This window comes from Nylanderia fulva, unplaced genomic scaffold (genome assembly GCF_048542155.1).
Source record: "Nylanderia fulva isolate GAGA-0341 unplaced genomic scaffold, ASM4854215v1 Scaffold1, whole genome shotgun sequence".
Classification (NCBI taxonomy): Eukaryota; Metazoa; Arthropoda; class Insecta; order Hymenoptera; family Formicidae; genus Nylanderia; species Nylanderia fulva.
Genome location: NW_028189192.1, coordinates 4,021,497 through 4,045,398, shown reverse-complemented (window position 1 = coordinate 4,045,398; position 23,902 = coordinate 4,021,497). Strand labels below are relative to the sequence as shown.

At 27.6% G+C, this 23,902-nt stretch overlaps 3 protein-coding genes and 1 pseudogene across 20 annotated transcripts in view; 2 read left to right on the top strand and 2 right to left on the bottom strand.

Moving 5' to 3' along the window:
• Positions 1-11,243, top strand: part of LOC114928490 (PHD finger protein 14) — a 240,613-nt gene extending 229,370 nt beyond the window's left edge. The window contains exons 4-17 of one of the 4 annotated variants that reach the window (XM_085480074.1): positions 3,363-3,701; positions 5,358-5,522; positions 5,783-6,028; positions 6,122-6,333; positions 6,393-6,547; positions 6,636-6,910; positions 7,035-7,490; positions 7,550-7,844; positions 7,930-8,149; positions 8,231-8,406; positions 8,485-8,623; positions 8,707-8,966; positions 9,088-9,196; positions 10,833-11,243. In XM_085480074.1, coding sequence (XP_085336200.1) covers positions 3,659-3,701; positions 5,358-5,522; positions 5,783-6,028; positions 6,122-6,333; positions 6,393-6,547; positions 6,636-6,910; positions 7,035-7,490; positions 7,550-7,844; positions 7,930-8,149; positions 8,231-8,406; positions 8,485-8,623; positions 8,707-8,966; positions 9,088-9,196; positions 10,833-10,838 — 2,757 coding nt within the window. In that variant the 5' untranslated portion in view covers positions 3,363-3,658 and the 3' untranslated portion in view covers positions 10,839-11,243. Of the gene's footprint in view, positions 1-3,362; positions 3,702-4,937; positions 5,139-5,357; positions 5,523-5,782; positions 6,029-6,121; positions 6,334-6,392; positions 6,548-6,635; positions 6,911-7,034; positions 7,491-7,549; positions 7,845-7,929; positions 8,150-8,230; positions 8,407-8,484; positions 8,624-8,706; positions 8,967-9,087; positions 9,197-9,845; positions 10,549-10,832 lie in introns of those variants that run through there. The other 3 variants (XM_029299715.2, XM_029299714.2, XM_029299717.2) reach the window with 3 other exon arrangements.
• Positions 9,817-12,570, bottom strand: LOC114928491 (methionyl-tRNA formyltransferase, mitochondrial-like). 4 transcript variants are annotated; one of them, XM_029299720.2, is made up of 8 exons: positions 12,507-12,570; positions 12,213-12,353; positions 11,915-12,112; positions 11,703-11,825; positions 11,240-11,418; positions 10,921-11,115; positions 10,537-10,704; positions 9,817-10,158 (listed from the first exon to the last, which is right to left on the bottom strand). In XM_029299720.2, exons 1-8 carry the CDS (start codon positions 12,542-12,544, stop codon positions 10,073-10,075), a joined length of 1,128 nt encoding a protein of 375 aa, XP_029155553.1. In that variant the 5' UTR covers positions 12,545-12,570; the 3' UTR covers positions 9,817-10,072. The 4 variants fall into 4 exon arrangements, with proteins under 4 accessions (XP_029155553.1, XP_029155551.1, XP_029155552.1 ...); XM_029299718.2 differs by having other exon boundaries at positions 12,213-12,552; XM_029299719.2 differs by having other exon boundaries at positions 10,108-10,158; positions 10,489-10,704; positions 12,213-12,551.
• Positions 12,571-12,581: 11 nt separating this feature from the next.
• LOC114928493 (uncharacterized) lies at positions 12,582-23,886 on the top strand. Of its 11 annotated transcripts, none has more exons than XM_085480122.1 (11): positions 12,699-12,809; positions 13,325-13,508; positions 13,657-13,727; positions 13,846-13,979; positions 14,109-14,220; positions 14,427-14,506; positions 14,583-14,881; positions 14,968-15,093; positions 22,597-22,621; positions 22,734-22,853; positions 23,045-23,138. In XM_085480122.1, exons 2-11 carry the CDS (start codon positions 13,443-13,445, stop codon positions 23,065-23,067), a joined length of 1,056 nt encoding a protein of 351 aa, XP_085336248.1. In that variant the 5' UTR covers positions 12,699-12,809; positions 13,325-13,442; the 3' UTR covers positions 23,068-23,138. The 11 variants fall into 11 exon arrangements, with proteins under 11 accessions (XP_085336254.1, XP_085336248.1, XP_085336247.1 ...); XM_085480121.1 differs by lacking the exons at positions 22,597-22,621; positions 22,734-22,853; positions 23,045-23,138 and adding exons at positions 15,236-15,260; positions 15,373-15,492; positions 15,684-15,766; XM_029299721.2 differs by lacking the exons at positions 22,597-22,621; positions 22,734-22,853; positions 23,045-23,138 and adding exons at positions 15,373-15,492; positions 15,684-16,525 and having other exon boundaries at positions 14,968-15,260.
• Positions 18,019-19,990, bottom strand: LOC114928496 (methionyl-tRNA formyltransferase, mitochondrial-like; annotated as a pseudogene). The gene is made up of 5 exons (XR_014924138.1): positions 19,944-19,990; positions 19,650-19,790; positions 19,354-19,549; positions 19,142-19,264; positions 18,019-18,861 (listed from the first exon to the last, which is right to left on the bottom strand). The product of XR_014924138.1 is annotated as a methionyl-tRNA formyltransferase, mitochondrial-like (transcript).
• Positions 23,887-23,902: the final 16 nt, after the last annotated feature.

Sequence of the window (23,902 nt, the reverse complement as noted above, 5' to 3'; positions counted from 1 at the left end):
GATGTTTTATTTCTCTTTTCGCGCAACTTTAAAGATATATTATGTAACAGAAGAAAATGCTTTAAGAAAGTAAAGTTTTTAATTAAGTATTCGAGTTTTTTTTTTTAATATAAGAGTAATAATTAGTTCTTTTATAATAGTTTTTAGATAAAATTTTTTATAAAAAATATATTTAAAAAAATAAATAATTATAAATATATCATTTAAATTTGTCATAATATTATTTGCCATAATTATTGTCATAATAATAAGAATGTATAACAATAAGAATAAATCGTCTAATTAATTACCACATAATTGCACTTATTCAGTGCAAAAAATTAAATTCTTTACATCGATTATAGTTGAAACCTTCGAGATTATTCATCGAAGCGGAATTGAGTGGGAAAAATAACACTGCCTGAGGGAAAAAACGAGAGAAAGAAAGAGATGTATAAAAATTTCCAATATTCATATTTCCCATACATACCATTTTATACGATTATTTAATAATTTGTACATCTTATATATATATATGAAAAACTCATGATATTGCGAATACAATATGTAATATAGTCGATTAAATTCATAATATAAAGGGCTATCTTCCTTTTGCTGTAACATTACACATATTTAGACACTCGATTATTAATGAATATAATAATAAATGCAATAATAAAGATTATTCATGTTGCTCTTCGATATTTTTATATAATAATTCATATATAAACAAACATATCTTTCATAAGATATTTTTACATCTTTCCAACCCAATTCAACTTTGCATTATGCACGTGTACAAATATAAAAGAGCCATGCATGTTCACCTACCTGGAAAATGTAAGTCGTTGTAACTCGGCGTAAATGGGTGTCCCAGGACCATGTTGTCTCCATTTGGGCCGTCCTTGGCTACGGGAAATAAGACATTTGATCGTCGCCACACGTTCTTTCACACAATTCTCGTCGAGAAATTTTACACTAGTTTCATCTTTCGTAAACGCGTGAATGCAAATAGCACCTCGGCAGCTTTCAGCAATCTTCGATTTTTCCCGAATATGTTACACAACCGCCTGTTAGAAAAATTACAAATATCAATTAGTATCGTAATTAAAAATATCAATAGTATAGCAATGACATATACCTTTGCGTATATCTCTTAAAATAGAATATAAAAGAAGGGATATTTCTTTCTCTCTCCATCTCGAATACAAATCGAAACTATATGCACTGCTTTGCATATGCATGCAGGGAAAGATATGATGCATACTTGCCCGGTTTAATCGAGGGATGCAGTCTCGCGCTACGTGACATAAATCGACATTCGCGATCTCGCAGAGTCCCGTTTGCTCGTTCGTCTTTAATTTAACAACAAATAAAACGCAGCGGGAGGAAGTATACCTACACTTTTGTAATTTTAATCGCGATACTTTCCGCGCGTCCTGAATCCCTCCGCGATCGTTCGGATTCTAATATGGCAGCGCTTCGATGCGGCGAAAGTCAAACTTCAGGATGTTAGTTAACTTCGCGACGCACTCGCAATGTATTGTATCGCTGCTTGCGATATATCGATAATTGATCGTGAAAATGCTCTTTTATATATTATTACATATCCTTTTGCCTCTCTATATATTATATAGTATTTAGACTAAGAAATCTATATTTATTTATTGAATATTATAAAGGACATGGAAATATTTATGCATATGAAATATTAATATTCAATGTACATAGCTGCTCGCAATATATTGATAAAGTTGATTATATAAAAATGTGTATATATATATATATATATATACACACACACACATTTTTATATAATATATATATAGAAAAAAAAATAGAATAAGAAATCTATTTTTTTATCAATTATTATGTAAGAGACATAGAAATATTTACATGCATACAAATTTTCATCGAATATGTCGAATCGACTATACACAATATGCACTTGAATGTATTTATATAGGACAAGATACGTACCCGCGTATTTAGCCGAGGAATGCAATCTCTCGCTACGTGACATGAATCGCATTTGCAAGTCAATCGCGATCGCCTTCCCGTTCGTCTTCAATTTAACGGCGAATAAAACGCGGCGATAGGAAATGTACCTACAATTTTAATCGCGATACTTTTTGCACATCCTGAACCTCGCGCGATCGTTTGGATTTCTGATGGTGGCACTTCGATGATGTCATTCAAAACTTTAGGGTGCTAACTTGCACCGCTCGCACTCGCAATGTATCGTATCGATACATGCTCGCGATATATCGATAATCGATCGTAACAATGCTCTTATATTATTATATATTCTTTTGTCTCTCTATGTATACTATATAGTATGCTATTTAGAATAAAAAATCTATCTATTTCTTTCTTAAATATTATAAAGGACATAGAAATATTTATGCTTATGAAATATTAATATAGCCTATCGAATATATCGAATCGATTATGCACTTAAATTTTTATATTTTAATTCAGGATATTATTATATATTTGTCGGATGCGAATACATTTTGAGAACGAAATGTAATATCTTTATTGTTCTCGAGTAAGCAAATACGATGCTATTAATACAGATTTCGATCGGATTACATGTTTAAACGTATTATATATGTGTGATGCATCAGTAAAAAAATGCTAACCTGCTTACCTCTTACTTTTGCAAATCGTATATATCAACATTTCGAAGCCGAACCGCAATTATTTGCAAACAAGGCGTTTCTTGTTTCAATCTCAACTCATTGTCAGTGAAAAATACGAGAATTGACCGGCAAATGTTCTCGCATTTAATTACTTCAAAAAATTCTGTACCTTGCACTCCTCGCGATCGAACTTGAATATGGCACTTCACGACGCTCGGTTACCTTCGGTCGCCCTTCGACTAGCGAGAAAAATACCTTGCGCGCGCGATTTGAAAACGCCATTTTGACAATTGTCATATATTAATAATACAAAAGTTATTTTATTGAATATTTACGACAGAGAGGAATCTCTTAATTATCATGTTTAGACACATAATTATGTAGTATACTACTATCGAGTTATTTTGTTTTTCTAAATGTTTTTATTTCTTTATTTACATATTTAATTATAAAAAGGAATTGAAAAATTAATATTTCTGCCATTCAATTTGAACACGAAGTGCATGTAACCTCTAACGAATTAATTGATAAATTTTTGCAAAACAAAAATTAGACAAAACTATAAATTTTTAATAAAAATGATCTTCAGTTTAAATACATATCGAAAATTTAAATGTTTGCGTCGAGGAAACGATCTGTATTTCTGCAATGATAAATAAGACGTGTTATTGTTTTATAAAATACACTCGTATATATCATAATACATTGTTAACATAATATTTTACTATGCGTCAGTAGGTTAGAAGTTGAACTTCCCGCGGAAGGACATCGCGAATACTTCATGGTACATCAGCGCCGCATCGCAGATGTACGGACGCCGTGTAGACAGGACGACACCGGACGGTAAAATAATTCGCCTCTTCGTCGAAATCGTTCGAAATCCTCGCGACTTTTCGTCCGCTCGACGCGTTAAAAGCCTGCGGATTGCATTCCTGACGCGTTCGCCCGTAATTTCGTCCCAGGAGAAGCCACTACCGGACCTTTATTTCTCGACCGGATCCTACTTCGCGCGATAGGATTCGCGGCGACGAAGAATGTCGCAGGAGGACGATGTCGGATTTTTGTACAAAACAATGAGTGAGTTTTGACATAATCTATAAACGACTCGGTCTAATTAATTAATTAGCGATGAGAGAATTAACGAGGCGTTTGTTCGTTTCATGAAGGACTTGATGAGCCTACTAATTTATATTTTTTGAATACAAACAATGTTTGTCGATTGTAGATGATAGAACGACTCTCAACGAGAGAGATTTATTTCTATTTTTAGCGGCATTTAATTAAAGTGTCGATCGCAAATTGTTTTAACTAATTTGTCAAGTAACAAATGATATAATTTAATAATAGAAAAGTCATTTTATTCATATGAAATTTAGGCGTTTACATGGAATATTAAATATGTAAAAATACAATATTTTGTATAATTTTCTCTATATATATAAATACACAAAATGATATACAAGCATATAATAAATATTAATATAATTATAGAACAAGTAATTTACAATGCATTAATGCATGTATTAATTAAATAATAATATTGTTTATATATAATAATATCTCTAATTCAATAAACTTCTACAGTAATTTCATGATATCTAGATGACAATTATGATAGTAGCATTGAAAAATATACAATAATAATATATACATATAAATACAATATAATATAGTATTAAGAAAGTAGAAAATATATACATTAGATACATCAAATACATTAAAAATATATACATTAGATAATGATATTACATTGAATACAAAACTTTCACGTATAATTTTTTTGGAAAATTACATTTAAAAATGCAAAATACATTTATCTGTAAAAAAAATGGTGTGAATATTTTAGATTTAATGTAATATAATTATTTTTCTAGTATACATATCTTTTTCTACTTTTTTATATCATTATTTTGCTGTTATATTGTTAGAACTATCATACTATCATAACAATTACTACAGAAGTTAGTGCATCAGACATAAACAATATATTAATTGTCATTTGACTAATGCATGTATTAATGCAGTGTGAATTACTTATCCTAGAATTATAATAATAATGTGTCATATTTCTGTAGTTCATTGTTTATTGTGCTTGTAATTTTAGTGTCTGTCATTATCATTATTGTGTGTATGATCAAATCTATTATATTAATTGTATATCAGCAATTGCATATGATAACAATAATCTAGTTTGCTCCTTTTGTGAATACACGATAATAATTACAACCAACTATACTTTATTATTATTGCAGCATCGTTTACTGACACATAAAATTAACCTAACATATTACCGGTAACCGCCTGCGTACATACATACATACATACGTGTGTATATATATGTATGTGTGTTTGCAAGTGACGTGCTTGATGTGTACAATGGGTGGCTTTTAAAATTGTTTGTAATGTTCCAGTGCGGTAGAGATTTTGTACGGGGACAGTAATTAAATTCGTGCTGCGGAAAAAAATATTCGGATTTTAATCAGAGAGATATCGAAAGCATTATGACTAGCACATGTATGTTCAGAATTAAGTACAAACATAACCTATTATTGCTTGTACATTTTTTCCACAAAAATTTTAACGCAATATTTGTCAGCAATAAATACTATTGCATTCGCAAACATTGTTGTTTTCACGAAAATATATATAACAGTGACAAACGTATTTTTTCTCTATGGTAAAAATAATATCTGGATGATGTGTCTAAGAAAAATCAAATTGTGTTCTTTGCAGTTGAGAGAGATCCCAAAAAGAGGAGGGTAAAACCGGTAGAATCGGCGCAGCAGTCTTTGCTCGACTTTGATTTAGGTGAAAGCTCAGATGACAGCGATTTTAGAATTGAGGATCATTGTGAGGAGTCCGATGATGATTCGGTAGATTCCAATGATGTTGGCAAAGGTGAATTGTATTAGCATTTATATTGCATTTATATTGTGCAGTTGAAATTGTCTTATGGCAAGAAAAGAAGAAAAAATAAGATTAAAGAGTCTTACTATATATATATGTGTATATATTGTACGTTGCAAAATTTTTAAATTGTAAAATGCATACTTTGCGAGAGTAAGTTTTGTGAGAGATTTAAGAAATTTATTTGCATATTTTTATAAGTTTTACATATAGTTTTGTAAATAATAATTTTAAATACACGTTTTTCATAGTAGAAGAGGAAGATGCATCTGAGGAATCAGATGATTCATTAGATGATCCATTGTTGGAAGGAAAAGACAATGCTGGCTTGACTGTAGGAGATGTTATTGAACAAGCTCGCCAGCAAGCTCTAAAGGGTGCACCTCTTGATGAGAAGCTAAATAAAATGCTAATTTGTTGTGGTTGCTTAGGAGACAGAAGTGATGACATAAATGAGATCGTTGAATGTGATGGTTGCGGAGTTAGTGTTCATGAAGGTATCTATTTAAAATATATTTAAAATATATTTAAAAATTATGTTTAAAACTATTTCTGTACTATGTACATTACAAACGAATATTAAATTTCAGGTTGTTATGGTGTATCCGATGTAGAAAGTTTCTCAAGTACTGACTCGCTATGCCAATCAGCACCATGGTTCTGTGAAGCCTGCAGTGCGGGCATCGAAGATCCGTCATGTGAGCTTTGTCCTAACAAAGGTGGAATTTTTAAAGAGACAGATGTCGGGAAATGGGTTCATTTAGTGTGTGCTCTTTATGTACCTGGCGTTGCTTTTGGTGAAGTAAGTTAATCTCATACTATGTAATATTTTCGAATAATTTCGTGAATTATGTATCTTAGGTTGATCGTTTATCGAGTGTAACGCTGTTCGAGATGGCGTACAGCAAATGGGGTGCAAAGACATGCTCTTTGTGCGAGGATTCACGTTATGCACGCACGGGTGTATGCATCGAATGTGACGCCGGAATGTGTCATACGTATTTTCACGTAACATGGTAATATTTTGATCAAGAAACACACATTTCAATTTACATTTTCAAAGTTTATATTATAAATTTAAAATTCAAAATATTATTTTCGCAGCGCGCAGAGAGAAGGCTTATTATCCGAGGCACACAGTGAAGAAGTCGATCAAGCTGATCCATTCTATGCGCATTGCAAATTGCATTCTGATAAATCTCTCGTTCGTAGACGTAGACGTAATTGGTTAGCTTTGCAATTACGTGCGCAATATCGACAACAAGTGTTGAAGCAGCCCAATCATTTAGACACAGATGAACAACGTAGAATTCAGAGAAAATTGGCTAAACACAGACATAAATATCTAGCTCACAAGGCGTCGCGTCCACCACCATGGGGTAAATCAATTTTTTTATCCAAACATTACATTTAAAATATGTATATATATATATATATATATATATATATATATATATATATATATATATTTCTAATATATATTTTTAATAACATTAATTACAGTACCGACACAAAAGATGCCACGCTTATTAACTACGTCTGCTTCCGCTTGTCGTCAATTGGCAAAGAAAGCCGAATTGATGGGCGTAGATACAGCTGCATTGGAAGCACAGGAATCTCAACTAGTTGCATTAGTCGACGTTAGAAAGAAGTGGCATATCGCTCCCGCCTTCAGCGTAGAATTTATCGGCTATTATTTAGATCGCAACTTGCGGGTGACGTCTATGAAGAGGCGGTTACAGGAACTCCTTGACATTAACTCGCAATTATTGAACGAACAACAGAGACTGGACAGAAAATACGACGAAGTAATGAAGGATAATGAAGAGCAGATCAAAGTGAACTTGACATTGAAGGGAAAGATCGACTTGTATCATCAAGTACTTAAGAGCGCTGGTTACGCAAAACCCTTACCGTCGATCGCCGATTTAGCGAAGCCAAGGATAACACCTACGCTTGGTAAGTTGCATCGTTTAAATTTTTAAACGTAATAAATACATGATGCATATTGTTTACAGGTACAGGATTAGGCGTACCTACGGCAGCTGCTTTGAAAATGGGTGTCGGATTTCCTCTGCCCGTGGGTAAAGGTGCCGAAGGTGTACGCGAGGGTAGAGTGTTGAGCAGCCAGGCGGCTCAAGAACAAAATCACAAAAGCGAACATACGTCTTTTCGACATCAATGTGGTATCTGTAGACGAGCGAGCGATCAACATCTTCTCGCACACTGCGATACATGTCATTTACACTATCATTTGTCCTGTTTGAGCCCGCCTCTATCACGAATGCCTAAGAAAACAAGACAGATGGGATGGTACGCAATGAAAATATGAATAAATTTTGAAGTTTAACATTTCAATTATTACATTCAAATTTTTCGATGATATTGCAACCGGCAGGCAATGCTCGGAATGCGATAAAGAATCATCGGGATCGGAAGTGGAACGCGTAGACACGTCAGCGCCGCGCAAATTAAGACACTGTAAAGATGACGCCAATTCGACACCTACACCGCCGCAGGAAATCCAGGCAACCGCGACAGCAGGCGCACCTGTTACGCTTAAGAATTCTAGCAATATAACAAACATTATTACTCCTGATACACATGCCACACCAAAAGTACTTAGTTATAAATAGAAACATTTTAGTTTAGCTATTTAACCATTAGTATATAATACATGAATAAATCTATCTTTATAGCTAACTATTAAACCAATGGGGCCGCAACCTTCAACTATAGAACAGACGGCTGAATCAATGTACAATCAACAATCTATTAATAATATCACTATGAGAGAAGGTTCACCAGAATACATGGTAGCTTCAGCAGATGGTACGGAATCTGTCTCTCAAAAAAGTGGAAAAAAGAGGAGGAGGTATGCATAAAACAGCCTAAATAAACAATTTATTATTTACATTTTACAAATATGATATTTATATAAATATTTTATTAGAGAAAAGCATAAGAGATATTCTCCAGATCCAATAACTGGGGTTAAACAGAGAAAAAGGAAGCATAAAAGGAAAAGTTTAGATATAGAAAATCCAGAAGTTCAGAGTCAACCAGAATTTCACAGAAGAATTACGATAAAAGTATTCCTTTGTTTTTTTCGTTTTACTACATTAACTTTTATATCGATTTAAACATTAAACAACAAATATTGAATCAAACGCAGATAAAGTCAATTCCACGACCGGAAGGAGATGCAGCTTCAGAATCGAGTCCACAAATGTTCGTGGCCACTTCCACGAGTACCGAAATCACATTACCACCACCATCACCTGTGCCACCACCGGCTGTAAATGTCCCTCCCGTAAACGTGTCTGTGAATAGCAGTGGTCGATTGTCAACAGGAACGAAGAAAGGAAAAGATACGGATCTTATGACGCAATGTAACGTCTGTGATACTCCTGGCACCAACCAAAATCTCGTTATGTAAGGTTTGAAATTAACAACTATAATAGTTTAAATCTTTAAATGCATGGAGTTGTACTTCGGAATTACGAGATGTTATTGCAATGACTCTTTGCTACATGTTTAATCTTATTCGTTCTAGGTGTGACGAATGTAAAAAGTGCTATCACTTTACATGCTTAGATCCTCCTGTAAAGAAGTCTCCGAAGAGGAGAGGCTATTCTTGGCACTGTGCCGACTGCGACCCTAGTGTAAGTTCATAAATTTTTACTGTTCGTAAACAATATTTTTAAAAATACTAGAGATTGATGTACTTTTTATTTTGTCTTTCTCTCTCATATATATATATATATATATATATATATATATATATATATATATATGTATGTATGTAAATGTATACACATATGTATACACATTAAATCAATACATATAATACATAGAAGCCTTTAATAAATAGTTGTATAGCGTAAAAAATATTTTTTAGATAATTTTTTTTGACATATATTCTTTTTTATACATACAGTTTACAGAGACAATAAATATTAAATATGTAGATAAAATACAAAGTACTTTAATCTGAAATGTATACGAATAATTGATTGATTTGGCTTCAAGTGTGAATCAAATCTGAAATTATAGGCATCATCTCATGACAATGCAAAAATTAATATTACAAGGAAGTGGGAATAAATTTTTTTTGTCTGATGCAAACTAAATTATATTTATTTTATTTTTGACGTTATTTTGCAGCAGACTAAAAAATGATATATTGAAGTATTCTGAACTCTATTTTGTGTCTTCCGCTTAAAATATTGTCAATGGGGATATATATCATTCTGGCACATTAAATGTAATAAAAGAAAGAGACTTATAGTAAAAATATTTCTTTTATTTCAGGCCTCTGAAACTGAGACTTAATATCAACAATTTTCTATCTGCAACTACAATTCTACGTTTAAATAAATAAGGCATTCAATTGTTTTTTTTTCCTTTTTTTTCCTTTTTCCTTTTTTTATAAGATACATGAGAACAAAGAAGAAAAAATTTTGCCATAATTTAAAGAAAACGTAGATTTACAAAAAAATTATTATTACAAACTTATTTGAAAATGATTTATTTGAATCTTAGTGTAGTTCGCGCCACTTATTTCTCCTGTTGTTTCTTTCACCAATTTTTTCATAATGCTTTGTAGTTTTATATTGTAGCAATCCTGCGAGAAGAGATATTAAATAAATTTCTATAGCAAAATATAAAAGAAGTATACAAAAAATATTTTCGCATGGAAAGCATCATATTGTTTTACATTAAAAATTATAAAGTTCTTAAATGAACAAAAGTAGCAAGTTCATTAAACTATTCGGTGTTTAAGAAAACATTGAGATATAAACAACTTTATTCTCATGATAAAATCACTGCGTCAATATTACACTTTGTACATTCTAAGTTATATAAACCTTGCTATTGTAGTAAATAAAATTTTAATTATCATTATCTGTTTCCAATGAAATGAAATTATCGTAGAGTTACAAAAGAATCTTACAGTGTCTAACAAAAGACAAAAATGACGCTGTAAATTATATTACATTACTTTGGAAAAATATCTTTTCTTTCATTTTGCCCTGCATAAATCCATTTCTAAAGTCCATCGCATTCATAGGTGAATAACCTGTCATTGATACTTTTTTTATCGAGATCCAGCTCGGGCCTTTACACGTCACAATTAATGCACTGCTTTTCCGATCAAATCTTACCAAACCTGAAAAGATTGTTCACATTAATCACATGCCTTTCATTCGAAAATAGTATGCAACACAATGTGTGCGTGTGTGCGTGTATACATATATATATAATTATATTTTCAGATAAATAATTTTCTTTCCCTAGGAATAAACTGAAGGTTTAACGTTTCACAATTCTTGGAATTGATTTAGTACTGTACTGAATCATACAGGAATGACGATTGATTGATTACCTGGTACATCATTCTCCGCATTTATTACACTAATCGGTTTCGACGTCTGCTGAACATCGAATAATTTTATTGTCTTATCACCAAACTTTGTGGTTAATGGGTACAATCCTAGGAGACCGCGATGCAGATCATACACATTTTTCGCCGTCATCTCATCCCACTTCACCAAAGAAATTTTTGATGTAATTTTAGGTGCTACAATATGTAATCATTTTGTGTGAGAAATACTAATAGCAAAAACTTTAATTAATTAAAACACTGATTGTATTTTATTACTTAGCACAGCAGTAAAAAGACAAGTAAAAGACAGTAAAGTTACCATACGTTATGCCTATTTTTTCCTGTGGTCTCGAAGATGATAATATTTGTGGCAATTTTCCTATTACATCGACTAAAATATTTGCACCTATTTTTGCTAGTTTGATATGTAATTCTGGTAGAGTTTCATCTGCATGAATATCTAATTTTTCTTGTGCTACTATTTCCCCGACATCAAACCTGTAAGAACATGAAAATAATGTAGATATATCATATAATTGCAATTTGAGTTATATAAAAAAGTTAGACCCAAATATGTAATATTATTTTTTTTTTTTAACAATAAAACTTGATTGTAGATAGCTTTCTACATTTGTTTTATCAATTAAAATATAAAATATTTATGAAATTTTGATATTATAAAAAACATTAATATATAATTTCATATATTACATTCTTTTTGACACTCTTCTTTAAATGAAGAAAAGACATAAAAAAAAATAAATTTAAGAAAAAAGTTATACTTTTCTGGCATTATTTTCATGACTGTAATTCCTGTCTGTGTGTCTCCATTAATTAAGGAATAAATTATTGGAGCTGCTCCTCTCCAACGTGGTAGTAGACTAGCATGGATATTTAACATACCACTAAAATAAAAAATAGTTGTATTAAGGTATATATTGTGTTACAGTACAATCTGTCTGTGTATATGTTTAAGATTGATAAAATAACTTACAGTGGAAAGGAATTTATAATATTCAATGGTATTAAATGACCAAAGGAAACAACTATCCCAATATGGAAATCTTGTGGATTGTTTTCAAGAGGCCATCGTTTAATATTTATTCCTTTTTCCTCTGCGTATTGTATAACAGCATTCTTTTTTCCTTTATATGCGGATACAACTTCTAATCGGCTTAGTTTCTTGGTTCTGCTAAATAAAAATATTTATAATGTTTTAAATTCATTAATTTTTTTTTCTTTAAAATAATTGCTCATAAAATCCAGGAATAAATTATCGATAAAGTACTAACTATTCGTTATACAAACTTCGTAAGCTTTCCAGAGCGAAATTATCCGTCCCGAAAAATAATACATTCCACGGACCACTGGTTTGAATTGAATGCAACTTTCTCTTGCGATGCCAAGAGGTTATCTCACTCGATTTTCCATTACTTTTGAATATTGTGAGAAAATACGAATATTTCTTTATTATACATGATGAGAAATTTATATTTAACATATCGTTGTATTTATTTTTACATAGAAGATTCATAAATACTGACATTCATAATTATTGAAATATTTAATATAATATTCAACGATGCCTGCAAGATGCTGCAGGATCACCATCAGTCATAGACATAAAATATATATATATAAGGGATACCAACAATTTTGAAGTGTGTCGAGCAATTCGACTTGGAATTTTTCGACTTGTCCACCAATCATAAACCTAACCACCGAATTATTATTAAATTCTTTGCCGAAATTATAGTAGCTAATTTCGTCTACATATTTTATATGTCTATAGTCTATGCCATGGTCAATTTATTTGATTTACGTTTTTGCAGACACATATTTTCACCTAAAATGACATCTTGGCTAATATTACATTTGTAGAACACAAGGTAAAAGTTTTAAAATCTCACGATAGAAATTTCGAAAAATCCTATCTCCGATAAATAATTAGTACATTCGATTTTTATCGTACATTTTATTACAACTCTTCTCACATATATACAACTATAGAGAATTTTCATGATATCAGTTAAATGCAAAAATTCTTTTATAACAATAATGTTAAGCAAGTAAAATTTATTTCTCTGTAATAAATATTTCGTAATATTTTGCGAGACTTTTATGTGAAATGTTTAATAACACAATAAAGTAAAAAGAAAAAATTAGAATAATTTAAAAAGATTGTATATATAGAGCATATAGATGTTTCATGATGTGTAAATATAAATATATATGTTTACGTATCTCTTTCTCCTCAATTTTTTTCTATTATATTTATAATGGTATCAGGAAAATATTAACTCGAGTATCAAAAGTGTTTTGCACGTAATCAATAATCAGTTTGTTGCTCTAAAATAAGAAATGTCTCTGCATAAGTGCTAAGTTATTTTTTATTTGCTTCTAGTACATATTGTGTAAGAATTAGCAAGAATATATTGATTGTGTAATCACATATACTTTTAATTTTTTTTAAACATTGAAATTTAAAAGTTATAAGTAATAAGAAGTTATCTGATAAAGTCATGGCGGAACAAATAAAAAATATAGACAAATATTATACTGACCTTCAATATGATATCGATAAAACAGTAAGTATATGAATATACATAAAAATGTACTCATGAAGTAAATTATGTTTATATTAATTGATATTTTAAAAACACATATGATGAATAAATATATATATATATATATATATATATATATATATATATATATATATATATATATTTCTAGACAGCAAAAGAAATAATTAAAGCATGTGTAATAATGCTGCAACTCAAGAATATTGAGAATTTGTCAGAGAGGTAAATAAGTAAATATTTAATATTAGATGCAGATGTGATATGACAAAAATGTAAAATAATGTAAAATATAAAATATTTTTATAATTATTTTTAATATCTTCTTTTTGTATTTATATAGATTCTTTGAAACAGCATCTTTGATAAAAAAACATTTTAAAGCTTTTGTAGCTTTTTGTGAACATGTAGACGTAGTCACTGCTCTTATCGAATATCTAAATTATTATGGAGCCAAGATATTGTTTGAGTTAAATGGTGTGTGTAATATCATCTCTTTGTAATTGTAAAATATAATGTATATTGATTACATGGACAATTGTTTTATTGACATTTTTGTGTTATATTTCTCAATCTTTTTAAGTAGGTTTATTTTTTATCTTATAGAATTATCCACAGGATATAAGAGCAAATTTATACATATGACATTAACGAGTACAGTTTTTACTATGTGTAAGGGAGAAAAAGTTATTATTTCTTTTTTGGATTATGCAGTTTTGTAATTATTATAAAAGTTTAATTATATATTTAGTATAAGTTAATCAATTATATTTATTAAATTTGATAATTAAGATAATTTTATAATTAATTATATTTTATTTCTTATATTAAAATATTATGAATTACACACACACACACACACATATATATATATATATATATATATATATATATATATATATATATATAATGTTTATATTCTAGAAACGATTTAAAGAAGTCATTCGGAACAACATTCAAAGAAAGTGATAGATTTTATCATATGTCTACGCTTATGGATTGTTGTAAGAAAAATATAATGCTAATGTAAAAATGTATTTTTTTTTGACTTTATATAATCAAAATCTCTTAAATTCACAGATCATGTCAGTAAAATGATAATTTTAGAAGATTCAGATCTATATGCAGTTATTAATTGTTTGATGAGAATGGGTGACTCTTATTTAAATATAATTTGTATTCAAAATTCGATAATACAAGAGTTTTTAATATTTAGAAAAAAATATCTTAATTACTCTATAAAGGGTGTCCTTCATATTTTTGAATCACAACAAGAATTACTTACAATTATTAGTACATTTCCTAACTACGAAATGAGCATGATATCCATTTGGTCAGAGGATATTGTAGCTGCAAAGAATTTAGCCTCGAGCTTCAATGTATATTTTTTAAATTATGTAACACAGCATTGCCAAGTAAATTTATCTTAAAACATTAAAATGATATCCTTTTTTGTTATATTCAGGATGATATCGTATTCATAAATACATATATGGATTTTACTGGTGGCTTCCTCCTTGTCCCTTTTGCAAAACTTATGGATAATTTCACAATTCATACAACTATGAGGAATAGTATAAACAAAACAAATGTACATGAAAACAATATATTACTAAGTACTAATAATATATCAAGGTATTCGTCCGAATACAAAAATTATTCTAAAATTATTCATTTATTTTATGATGGCATGTGGCAAAACCCGGTACAAAACTCGTATTTTAAACATGAAGAACAACTATTTGCAAATGCAACAAAGTATGAATATGCTTATTTTTTTTCTTATTTTCGATTACAATAATTTCGTGATCTAAAAGTTTTAATAAAACTTATACATTAAATTTGTAATTGACTTTTTTTGTTAATGTAGTGAAGATATTAGGAGATGTATTAAGTCAGCAAAGAAAGGATTCAAAATTTGGGATGCTAATTCTATTGTTTTTAGAAAAAAAATATTATCTAATTTTGCTCTTGCACTATCGTACAATTGGTATGTTAAGTTATTATATATATATATATATATATAAATTTATTTACATATTTTTATTTAATGTGTTTCTTTTATATGTACATAGTATACATACATATATATATATATATATATATATATATATATATATATTTGCATTAGTTCAGTTTTGATAACTTTTCATTATAATTTTTTTCCTATTTGTTTTTTAGTGAACCTACTTTATCAAGTTTAATAGAAGGATGTACGAAATTCATAACTTTCTATGAAAATTCCAACGGATATTGCACTCAAAACTTAGAATTAATAAATTCTAGTAAAGCAATAGGCATTATTATTCTTAGAGAGAAAAATGAAACTATTTTGCTTCTTCGATTGACACAATGTTTGCTTGCTGGCAATTCTGTTATTGTGATATGTAATGAAAAGTTCAGTAACATAAAGTCATATTTGAATATATTCTCAATGTGTGATATACCTCCAGGTGTTCTTAATATGCTATCAAGTGAATGCATAGAAAATTTAGAATCAAGATTATGTGGAATAGAATATTCAGACTATGCAAAACGATATTTTTCAGAAGAATCTATATTCGAAAAATATAAAAATTATACAAATCTTTACCTTGAGAAGCAAATTGCACACGTTCTTAAATGATTTGATATATATAGCATAAATTATTTTTTATTAAAGCTTAAACGCATACATAACATCTTACCCAAGAGTGTATATAGATTCACATATTTTATTTATATATTATAATCTCAGAGAAACAATTTCTGTCATTTATTATTGAATTCTTTGAAATATAAAGCTAATGATTAGATAATTGTAATACAATATATTCTATAAAAACCAAAATATACTATAAAAATTTAATGTTTTATATTTTCAATCTTATGTATATAAAACAAGTAATGTTTAATTGCAATGTTATTATTAAAATATTTGATAGTGACTTACCGTTTATGTTCTAAAATAATATGTAATATTTTTATATGTATTTTTAATGTATATTTCAGCACATAAATTGAAAAAAAAATTATTAAATATATATCTTTTTAATTTTTTCACGAGTTGTATTTAGCAATTATGAATCATAAGATCCAAGCATAAATAGAACACAATTTAAGATTGAATATTGAAATAACAGTGAATCTCCATCAATATATGTATATATATACTATATACATATACACAGAACTTTTATTGTCCTAAAAAAATCGAAATATGTAAATCTTTAATTGTGCTATACAAATTTTCATTGATCAATATTGGGTATTAAATATCAATGTGTCAAAATTTAGATATTTTATCGTTTTTTCTTAAAGCGATATATATAATTGAAAATGTAAAAGTTGCCTTTCTTGATCCACATACGTATTTTTAAAATATTTCTTAAAAGTATTTTTTTCTATTTAGATTTCTTAAAATATAGCATCTAATATGATAAAAAAGAGACAAAGAGAACTTATCTCTTTTTCAATCTATTTGTAAATGTATAAATTAAAGTGTTATAAAATAAAAGTAATATATTTATTTTTTATAATATTCTTTATTACGTACATTTGTTTTAGATTTTACTTTGCATCAATATGCAACAAATTAATCATTGTTAATAATAATGTGAATCAGCATTTTTTCATATAAATATTTTTGTGATGTGTTCATTGCTTTTAATATATTATTATACAACTTGATATAAATGCGTTTATAAAATAATTTAGATGATATCCTTTCATCCTTAAAATTTAAAATATTGCCCATAACATTAAACCACCTAGATAATTAGAAAAGAAAATGTATAGTAATAAATATAGAATGGCATTAAAACATTTTCTTTTTTGAAAATCTCAGGCAATGAACAAAATGACAAATTAGTTAATAAACAAAATGACAAATTAGTTAATAAATTTGTGAACTATATTATCACCAAACAAATACTGCATAATTTTTCTGTCAATTCTTTGCACTCATCTGATTTAAATTGGATTGATGCACAAAAATATTCTTTTACAAATTGCTTAATTTTAACGAGCAACGCGAATAATAATTTAAGTTAACAATAATTAATTCAAAATTAATTTAATTCAATAATTCCATAAAATATGTGCATTATTTCAAAGTCGATATACGAATGCAAAGGACAAAAGTATGGATGATTGCCGATATACAGAGACTTTGTGTTTTAATATATAATAATTAATTTATAAATATTTTGTATCATATATTTATAGAAATTTGTTGTTATATATTTTGTATTATATTTAGATTACTAAAAATGATAAGTGAAAGATGAGTAAAATTAAATTTAAATATAAAAGTATTTTACATATATCATTTTTTACATCCTCATGTATAAAAAATTCTGTCGAGTTTTTCATTATAAATGTAATTTATATGTGTAGCACAATATTGTATATTTATATGCATTGTGTTATACCATTTTCATAAAGTTCTCATATATCGAATATCATTCACACTGTGAAAATTATCTATAAGTAATATAAAATAATATTATAACGCGTAAATAGAGCTGCCAGAATAATAATTTGAATACCACATATAATATTTTTATACATGCGCAATAAACTAAATTGCACTTTCTAGTAACAATGCATTTATGCATCCCATAAAAAGAAGTCCTTACATAATTATTATCTCCTCTTATTATTTTGCTTCTTCAATTATAAAAATATAACAATTAAAACATTTACGTCAAAGTATTAAAGAACGCCCAATGTACTTGTCTCACATTCTTAAAAATATTAAGTTTATGAAAGATATTGCTGAGATATATATAGTGTCAATGTTTTGATTATATAGAAAAAAATTTATATATAGATTGTCCAGATACATATTGTAACAATTTTAAACATATTTTATGAATAGCATACAAGACAGTTGAATAATTTGATACTAGTTGAGCCTCAGAGTTCCTCCGTTGTTAGTAAATACAATAAGAATGATTCATCAATGATTTAATTATGTACTGCCCTTTTTAGCTATATTTCCATAGTATATTTTTAATATTAAAAAAAGATTATATATGATGATATGTATATATTATATAAACATATATTATTTTTCCATGTGTAAAGTATTGCACTAAAAACACTTTCAATTTGCGATAATGAATTATATAGATCTTTTGTAATCGTCATTTTCTCAGATATTGGCAGTTCACGTATTAATTCTATATTACAAGAGTATGAACTTATGCCTATTTTTTCCTGTGGTCTCGCAAATGATAATATTTGTGGCAATTTTCCTATTACACCGACTAAAATATTTGCACCTATTTTTGCTAGTTTGGTATGTAATTCTGGTAGAGTTTCATCTGCATGAATATCTAATTTTTCTTATGCTACTATTTCCCCGACATCAAACCTGTAAGAACATGAAAATAATGTAGATATATCATATAATTGCAATTTGAGTTATATAAAAAAGTTAGTCCCAAATATGTAATATTATTTTTTTTTAACAATAAAACTTGATTGTAGATAGCTTTCTACATTTGTTTTATCAATTAAAATATAAAATATTTATGAAATTTTGATATTATTAAAAACATTAATATATAATTTCATATATTACATTCTTTCTGACACTCTTCTTTAAATGAAGAAAAGACATAAAAAAAATAAATTTAAGAAAAAAGTTATACTTTTCTGGCATTATTTTCATGACTGTAATTCCTGTCTGTGTGTCTCCATTAATTAAGGAATAAATTATTGGAGCTGCTCCTCTCCAACGTGGTAGTAGACTAGCATGGATATTTAACATACCACTAAAATAAAAAATAGTTGTATTAAGGTATATATTGTGTTACAGTACAATCTGTCTGTGTATATGTTTAAGATTGATAAAATAACTTACAGTGGAAAGGAATTTATAATATTCAATGGTATTAAATGACCAAAGGAAACAACTATCCCAATATGGAAATCTTGTGGATTGTTTTCAAGAGGCCATCGTTTAATATTTATTCCTTTTTCCTCTGCGTATTGTATAACAGCATTCTTTTTTCCTTTATATGCGGACAACTTCTAATCGGCTTAGTTTCTTGGTTCTGCTAAATAAAAATATTTATAATGTTTTAAATTCATTAATTTTTTTTTCTTTAAAATAATTGCTCATAAAATCCAGGAATAAATTATCGATAAAGTACTAACTATTCGTTATACAAACTTCGTAAGCTTTCCAGAGCGAAATTATCCGTCCCGAAAAATAATACATTCCACGGACCACTGGTTTGAATTGAATGCAACTTTCTCTTGCGATGCCAAGAGGTTATCTCACTCGATTTTCCATTACTTTTGAATATTGTGAGAAAATACGAATATTTCTTTATTATACATGATGAGAAATTTATATTTAACATATCGTTGTATTTATTTTTACATAGAAGATTCATAAATACTGACATTCATAATTATTGAAATATTTAATATAATATTCAACGATGCCTGCAAGATGCTGCAGGATCACCATCAGTCATAGACATAAAATATATATATATAAGGGATACCAACAATTTTGAAGTGTGTCGAGCAATTCGACTTGGAATTTTTCGACTTGTCCACCAATCATAAACCTAACCACCGAATTATTATTAAATTCTTTGCCGAAATTATAGTAGCTAATTTCGTCTACATATTTTATATGTCTATGCCATGGTCAATTTATTTGATTTACGTTTTTGCAGACACATATTTTCACCTAAAATGACATCTTGGCTAATATTACATTTGTAGAACACAAGGTAAAAGTTTTAAAATCTCACGATAGAAATTTCGAAAAATCCTATCTCCGATAAATAATTAGTACATTCGATTTTTATCGTACATTTTATTACAACTCTTCTCACATATATACAACTATAGAGAATTTTCATGATATCAGTTAAATGCAAAAATTCTTTTATAACAATAATGTTAAGCAAGTAAAATTTATTTCTCTGTAATAAATATTTCGTAATATTTTGCGAGACTTTTATGTGAAATGTTTAATAACACAATAAAGTAAAAAGAAAAAATTAGAATAATTTAAAAAGATTGTATATATAGAGCATATAGATGTTTCATGATGTGTAAATATAAATATATATGTTTACGTATCTCTTTCTCCTCAATTTTTTTCTATTATATTTATAATGGTATCAGGAAAATATTAACTCGAGTATCAAAAGTGTTTTGCACGTAATCAATAATCAGTTTGTTGCTCTAAAATAAGAAATGTCTCTGCATAAGTGCTAAGTTATTTTTTATTTGCTTCTAGTACATATTGTGTAAGAATTAGCAAGAATATATTGATTGTGTAATCACATATACTTTTAATTTTTTTTAAACATTGAAATTTAAAAGTTATAAGTGATAAGAAGTTATCTGATAAAGTCATGGCGGAACAAATAAAAAATATAGACAAATATTATACTGACCTTCAATATGATATCGATAAAACAGTAAGTATATGAATATACATAAAAATGTACTCATGAAGTAAATTATGTTTATATTAATTGATATTTTAAAAACACATATGATGAATAAATATATATATATATATATATATATATATATATATATATATATATATATATATATATATATATATATATTTCTAGACAGCAAAAGAAATAATTAAAGCATGTGTAATAATGCTGCAACTCAAGAATATTGAGAATTTGTCAGAGAGGTAAATAAGTAAATATTTAACATTAGATGCAGATGTGATATGACAAAAATGTAAAATAATGTAAAATATAAAATATTTTTATAATTATTTTTAATATCTTCTTTTTGTATTTATATAGATTCTTTGAAACGGCGTCTTTGATAAAAAAACATTTTAAAGCTTTTGTAGCTTTTTGTGAACATGTAGACGTAGTCACTGCTCTTATCGAATATTTAAATTATTATGGAGCCAAGATATTGTTTGAGTTAAATGGTGTGTGTAATATCATCTCTTTGTAATTGTAAAATATAATGTATATTGATTACATGGACAATTGTTTTATTGACATTTTTGTGTTATATTTCTCAATCTTTTTAAGTAGGTTTATTTTTTATTTTATAGAATTATCCACAGGATATAAGAGCAAATTTATACATATGACATTAACGAGTACATTTTTTACTATGTGTAAAGGAGAAAAAGATATTATTTCTTTTTTGGATTATGCAGTTTTGTAATTATTATAAAAGTTTAATTATATATTTAGTATAAGTTAATCAATTATATTTATTAAATTTGATAATTAAGATAAATTTATAATTAATTATATTTTATTTTTTATATTAAAATATTATGAATTACACACACACACACACACACACACAAACACACACATATATATATATATATATATATATATAATGTTTATATTCTAGAAACGATTTAAAGAATTCATTCGGAACAACATTCAAAGAAAGTGATAGATATTATTATATGGTTATGATTATGAATTTTTGTAATAAAAATATAATGATAATTTTAGAAGATTCAGATCTATATGCAGTTATTAATTGTTTGATGAGAATGGGTGACTCTTATTTAAATACAATTTATATTCAAAATTCGATAATACAAGAGTTTTTAATATTTAGAAAGAAATATCTTAATTACTCTATAAAGTATACCATTTATATTTTTCAATCACAACAAGAATTACTTACAATTAGTAGTACATTTGCTAACTACGCAATGAACACGATATCAATTTGGTCAGAGGATATTGTAACTGCAAAGAATTTAGCCTCGAGCTTCAATGTATATTTTTTAAATTATGTAACACAGCATTGCCAAGTAAATTTATCTTAAATCATTAAAATGATATCCTTTTTTGTTATATTCAGAATGCTATCGTATTCATAAATACATATATGGATTTTACTGGTGGCCTCCTCTTTGTCCCTATTGCAAAATTTTTGGATAATTTCACAATTCATACAACTGTGAATAGTATGGACAAAACAGATGTACATGAAAACAATATATTACTAAGTACTAATAATATATCAAGGTATTCGTCCGAATACAAAAATTATTCTAAAATTATTCATTTATTTTATGATGGCATGTGGCAAAACCCGGTACAAAACTCGTATTTTAAACATGAAGAACAACTATTTGCAAATGCAACAAAGTATGAATATGCTTATTTTTTTTCTTATTTTCGATTACAATAATTTCGTGATCTAAAAGTTTTAATAAAACTTATACATTAAATTTGTAATTGACTTTTTTTGTTAATGTAGTGAAGATATTAGGAGATGTATTAAGTCAGCAAGGAAAGGATTCAAAATTTGGGATGCTAATTCTATTGTTTTTAGAAAAAAAATATTATCTAATTTTGCTCTTGCACTATCATACAATTGGTATGTTAAGTTATTATATATATATATATATAAATTTATTTACATATTTTTATTTAATGTGTTTCTTTTATATGTACATAGTATACATACATATATATATATATATATATATATATATATATATATATATATTTGCATTAGTTCAGTTTTGATAACTTTTCATTATAATTTTTTTCCTATTTGTTTTTTAGTGAACCTACTTTATCAAGTTTAATAGAAGGATGTACGAAATTCATAACTTTCTATGAAAATTCCAACGGATATTGCACTCAAAACTTAGAATTAATAAATTCTAGTAAAGCAATAGGCATTATTATTCTTAGAGAGAAAAATGAAACTATTTTGCTTCTTCGATTGACACAATGTTTGCTTGCTGGCAATTCTGTTATTGTGATATGTAATGAAAAGTTCAGTAACATAAAGTCATATTTGAATATATTCTCAATGTGTGATATACCTCCAGGTGTTCTTAATATGCTATCAAGTGAATGCATAGAAAATTTAGAATCAAGATTATGTGGAATAGAATATTCAGACTATGCAAAACAATATTTTTCAGAAGAACCTATATTCGAAAAATATAAAAATTATACAAATCTTTACCTTGAGAAGCAAATTGCACACGTTCTTAAATGATTTGATATATATAGCATAAATTATTTTTTATTAAAGCGTAAACGCATACATAACATCTTACCCAAGAGTGTATATAGATTCACATATTTTATTTATATATTATAATCTCAGAGAAACAATTTCTGTCATTTATTATTGAATTCTTTGAAATATAAAGCTAATGATTAGATAATTGTAATACAATATATTCTATAAAAACCAAAATATACTATAAAAATTTAATGTTTTATATTTTCAATCTTATGTATATAAAACAAGTAATGTTTAATTGCAATGTTATTATTAAAATATTTGATAGTGACTTACCGTTTATGTTCTAAAATAATATGTAATATTTTTATATGTATTTTTAATGTATATTTCAGCACATAAATTGAAAAAAAAATTATTAAATATATATCTTTTTAATTTTT